The following is a 5,669-nucleotide window of genomic DNA, read 5'->3' as shown; positions in this document are numbered from 1 at the left end:
ACTATTTCCATTGGTTAGAATCTGAATAGTGGGAGTTTCTAGAATAAATTATTAAATCACATATTTTTAAACACATACTTTTAGGGATAGATGGAGGAAAGAGAGGTTCCAACTTCCCCACTGTGGAATGGATAACTTTAATGTAATCACTCTTGGTTCTTGTTCTTTCTGCCCATTACCACTTTTAGGTTGTATAGTAAATAAAATAAAAATAAAAGGACATTTAAAAGAAATAAAGCCACAGCACTATAATCAAGAATAGAAAGATAAGGGGTATCTGGGTGGCTTGGTCGATTAAGCATCCGACTTCAACGCAGGTCATGATCTCATGGTTCATGAGTTAAAGCTCCAGGTCGGGCTCTGTGCTGACAGCTCAAAGCCTGGAGTCTGCTTCAGATTCTGTATCTCTCTTTCTCTCAGCCCCTTCCCAACTCACACACACACACTCTCTCTCTCTATCAAAAATAAATAAACATTAAAATTTTAAAATAAAGAATAGAAAGATAATAGTAAAGGCAAAACTTAATTTTTAAGCAATAAAGAATTTTATGGTAGAGAAAAATAAGGAATTATGAAAATCCTCATAATGAGAAAATTAGCTAAAATGTAATTCTCCTCCTTCCCTTCCCTCTCTCCCTCCATTCTTTCACCCTTGAAATGTTTCCAAAGACATTCAACAGCTATAAATTAGGTAATGGTTTTCAGCAATATACTGAAATGTGAAAGGTGTTGGAGAGTCAGTCTTAATAAATGGAGAGCAAATTGTTCAGGAAATATTAGTTGAAATGATTGGTTTAGAGCAGTATTTAGAGAATGAGAATGTGATGAATCTTTGTGAGAAAGTTGAAATAGTGAGGGAGAGGATCATGACTTAAGCAGAGCAGGGGACAATTGTGGGCTGTCACCATGCATGTCAGCACCCACAATGGCCTTGTCTCACATGGGTTAAAAAAGCTAACCTCCAACAGTTCAGTTGTTCACCAAGATCTACTCGATATCACATTCAAGTGAAGCAGATTCCACTTGTGGGTTTGTCAAGAGGGTGCTGCCTGGGGCTTCCTCCTGCCCATCAGCTTCCTCAGGCCCTGTTTCAGGTCTTTGTTTCTCAAGCTGTAGATAAAAGGGTTTAGCATGGAGGTAAGAACTGTGTAGACAAGTGTTGCTATGTGGTCCCTGGCAGTGTAGGTGGACAGGGGCTGTAAATAGACGTAGAAGATGCTTCCATAAAAGAGAGTTACCACAGTGAGGTGAGAGCCGCAGGTGGAGAAAGCTTTGCGTTTCCCAGCAGCTGAGGGGATCCTGAGAACTGTGATGAGGATTCGTATATAAGAGAAAGTAATGCACAGAAACGGGGTCACCAAAACAACAGAAGCTTCTGACATTATCACGATTTCATTGACAAATGTGGAGGAGCAGGACAATTTCATCAGGGGGCTGAGGTCACAGAGGAAGTGATGGATAACACTGGAGTCACAGAAGGTGAGATGATTCAGTAGCAGGGTGTGTAGGAGTGAGTGGAGGTGAGGAAGTGAGCAGGAAAAGGCCACCAGCAGCGCACAGCGGTGGTGGTTCATGGTGGTGACATAGTGGAAGGGGTCACAGATGGCCACATAGCAGTCAAAGGCCATGACTGCCAAGAGGCAGCTGTCAGTGTTGCCCAGAGCATAAATAAAATACATCTGTGTCAGACACCCAGCATAGGAGATGGTCTTCTCTGACAGGAAGCTCGCTAGCATCCTGGGGACAATGGTTGTTGTAAAGCAAATGTCCGTGAAGGACAGAAAACTCAAGAAGAAATACATGGGGGTGTGGAGCTGGGGGTCAGAGTGGATGGCGAGGATGATGAGTAGGTTCCCTGTTACGGTGACCAGGTACATGGTGAGGAAGAGGATAAAGAGTGGCTGCTGGTCCTCAGGCCTGGAGGAGAGCCCCAGGAGGATGAACTCGGAAACACTGCTGGTTTGGTTGACTCTTTCCATTGACTTTAGTTATATACAAGATGTTTTGTTATTCACCATACTGCAAGTCCAGAACTCAAGCAAATCTTTTTATTTGGTTGCACTTAGTTGTCCTGGAGAGACAGCTTGTCAGTCTCATGGTCCTTGATGTGGTCCTCCCTTCCCAAATCCATGGGTATTACAAGGGCTTTATGTTGAAGGCTGGAGGGACAGAAGAAGAGTTTACCTTTAGAAACCATCAGAGATGGACCTTGCTGATTCCAGTTCATTGGTTCTTATTCTGTGAAAAGCCTGTTCCATTGCTGGGGATTTAGCAATAAAAACAGGTAAATCCTTGTCATTGTGTAGCTCGTGTTTAGTTGAGGAGACAGATCATCAACAAACAACATAAAGCCATATATAAGGGATGGAGATGAGTGGGAGAGGGGGTTTCCAAAGTAACCAAAAGGGAAAATCCCAGAGGAAGGTTGAACCCAGTTTCATAAAGTAATTTTTTTCTCCTCTGGGTACAAGATGAGGGGTTCACCCTCCTTAACTCATGGCATGCTATCATCACCAGTGTAAGTCTCCCCTTTTCTGTAAATTATTTTTCCTCTCTTTAGTATTTTGTCCTAAATCATGTTGGTACAGGATGGACACCTGTTGTTGTGTTTTCAATTCATGCTTCATGGTTACCATTCCTATATGTATGCAAAATACCTATGAAAACATATTAATTTTATATATATTAACTGTTGCCATATACGTGCTTTTTTCTCAGTCATATCCAACTACCTGGTGATGGACATCGAAGTGGCCTCCATTTATCACTACTACAAAAGTCTCTGCAATGAGAGATCTTGTATAAACAAAGTGTTTTAAATCAAGTTTTTGGAGTCAACATATTGATCCATACTGCACTAGTGGACATATAACATAGAGATTCTCAAAACTTGAGACATCGTTTATTTACATATTCCTTGTTTCCATAAAAATCCCTACAGTGAACATGCTTGTGTCATGAAACTGTTTGAAATAATTTCTTTAGAAGCAGCATATTCTTTTAAACCATTTCGACGATCCTTTTATGTTAGATTTTCATGCGTTAAAAATTCTTATTGTATATTAATAGATAATTCATTTAATGTGGAAACATCAATATATTAATTCATTTAACAATTAAATGCTATACGTATTAACAAGTAAACAGTGGCAATTATAGTTAAGAACATTGCAAACTTGCTAAGACATTAAATCTTAAAAAAAAGCTTACAATGTAATTGTAAATTGCTAAACATCTTTGTCCCTTAAATTCATGTTCGATATGGACACAAATATGCTCATGAGGATTTAGTGAGAAATGAGAAGAGAAGAGAGAACAGAGATAAGCATATTGTGAACACTCAGGAGAAACTCTTGATCATCATCAGTCCCATTGTTGCTTTCCCTTATCTGCTATGACTGGTTGTCCTCAGAATCAATGAACTCACATGCTTAAAGTATCATACCCCTCACTGCCAAGTTGCCAGACTTGTAAGATCTTATACTCTTATACATGATTTTCTAAGATATTATAAAAGGGTTAGTTGTTTATGAGTTGAATGATTTGAGTGAACCAGTAGTTAAAGTTAATAACAATAACCAATATTATTGAAAATTTACTACATGCCAAGCTTATGCTAAGCTCCTCACAAATCCCATGATGAGGGATCACAAGGCTTGGTTGTTATCAGAAGCGTAAGGCTGAGAGGTGAAGTAGTTTGCTCAAGGTCACTAAGGAAATAAATAGCAAGCAGGGTTTGAACCCCAAGCTGAATCACTCTGAAGCTCATGCTCTTAATCCTCAGGCTCACCTCCTCGTGTTTTGGTGTATATATTGTCTGTCACGATCACGCACAGGTACAGTTTTCCTCATGGTGGTCATTTCCTACATGACTTCCCTTTCTTTTTCTCTTAACTAACAAGCTTTCTTCTCCCATGTTCAGAATCTATCCTTGCAGGGGCTAGAGAGGTGATCTATCTTTCTGTGTTACACAGATGCTGGATTTGAAATTTTGAACATCCATGTAAATTGATTGGCCAAAATCAGGTGGAAAAAAACAGCCATGCATGGCTGAGGCTGCTTGGCATGGGGAGTTGCGGTTGGTGCTGGACAGTGTCCCGGACTTAAGACAAGAGATGGGGGTTTGATTTGTCCTCTGTCACCTGTTCACAAGCTGAATCCTAATGTTTTATGAATAGCAAATGAGATACCATGTCTGCACAAACAGTTTGTTAAACACAGGTCAATATTATGAAGTGAGCCAAAAATGAACAGTTCAAAAGACTACAGATGCTGGCAAGGGTGTGGAGAAACAGGCACCCTCTTATACTGTTGGTGAGAATGTAAACTGGTACAGCCATTCTGGAAAATAGTGTGGAGGTTCTTCAAAAAACTATCAAGGGAACTCCCCTATGACCCAGCAATAGCACTGCTAGGGATTTACCTGAAGGATACAGAAGTGCTGGTGCATCGGAGCACATGTACCCCAATGTTCATAGTGGCACTGTCTACAATAGCCAAATCATGGAAAAAGCCTGAATGTCCATCAACCAATGAATGGATCAAGATGTGGTTTATATATACAATGGAGTACTACATGGCAATGAGAAAGAATGAAATCTGGCCATTGTAGCAAAATGGATGGACCTCAAGGGTGTCATGCTAAGTGAGATAAGTCAGGCAGAGAAGGACAGATACCATATATTTTCACCCATAGGTCTAACAGGAGAAACCTAACAGGGGACCAGGGGGAGGAGAAGGGGAGGAAAGAAAATTAGAGAGAGGGAGGGAGGCAAATCATGAGAGACTCTTGAAAGCTAGGGACAGACTGAGGGCTGAAGAGGGAGGAGGAGGGGGGAAGGGGGGTGATGGTCATGGAGGGGGGCACTTGTGGGGAAGAGCATTAGGCGTTATATGGAAACAAACTTGGCAATAAACTATTAAAAAATTAAAAATAAAAATAAAAATAAAAATAAAAAGTGAGCAATTTGTGAAAAGCCTGCCTGTGGAAATAAGAAATTAGCGGAGTTTGGTTTAATTAATAAGGTTGGGTGATCCAGGTCATAGATGAAAGGACCAACTATTCTGATAATTAGGAAAAAGAAAGGTCTTAAATCTGAGAATCAGGAAAAACAGCTTTCAAAGCACAGGATAAGTGTGTAAGGCTGGGACTATAATAGTTTCCTTTCCTTTCCTTCTTTTCTTTCTTTCCTTCCTTCCTTCCTTCCTTTTTCTTTCTTTCATTCATTTCTTCTTTCTTTCTCATTCTTTTCTTCCTTCCTTCCTTCCTTCCTTCCTTCCTTCCTTCCTTCCTTCCTTCCTTCCTTCCTTCCTTTCTCTGTCTCTCTCTCTCTCTTTCTTTCTTTTCTTCTTTCTCTTTCTTTTCTTTCCTCTTTTCCTTCCTTCCCTCCCTCCCTACCTCCTTCCTTCCTTCCTTCCTGACAGTGTTTTGCTTCTAGCAAAGCACACAGTGTAAATGGCCTAGAGGTCAAACTGGATGGACTGAAAACCAAAAGCTGGGAGGAGGTTTAAATCGGACCCTATGACTGCTTAATCCAGAAAATACTTGAAATTCTCAGGGAGGAAAGAGTGCCAGAAGTTGGAGGAGCCAAGAGTGTGGCCAGCTTACTGAAGCTCACCTCTAGATCCAGATGCTCTTCTTTCCTTCCCACTTTCTCCAGAAGCTGGTC

At 40.6% G+C, this 5,669-nt stretch overlaps 1 protein-coding gene across 1 annotated transcript; it reads right to left on the bottom strand.

The window, feature by feature from the left end:
• Positions 1 to 1,034: 1,034 nt before the first annotated feature.
• Positions 1,035 to 1,979, bottom strand: LOC115276012 (olfactory receptor 1L8-like). The gene has a single exon (XM_029919745.1). The coding sequence runs from the start codon at positions 1,977 to 1,979 to the stop codon at positions 1,035 to 1,037; it is 945 nt and encodes a 314-aa protein (XP_029775605.1).
• Positions 1,980 to 5,669: the final 3,690 nt, after the last annotated feature.

The sequence above is a fragment of the Suricata suricatta genome, chromosome 13, assembly GCF_006229205.1.
Source record: "Suricata suricatta isolate VVHF042 chromosome 13, meerkat_22Aug2017_6uvM2_HiC, whole genome shotgun sequence".
In the NCBI taxonomy this organism is placed as follows: Eukaryota; Metazoa; Chordata; class Mammalia; order Carnivora; family Herpestidae; genus Suricata; species Suricata suricatta.
Note: the sequence above shows the minus strand (reverse complement) of the source record. Positions and strands in the feature narration are given on the sequence as shown.

Excerpts from the sequence above, each read along its gene's own strand:
- LOC115276012 (XM_029919745.1), bottom strand. The coding sequence starts at position 1,979 with ATGGAAAGAGTCAACCAAACCAGCAGTGTTTCCGAGTTCATCCTCCTG.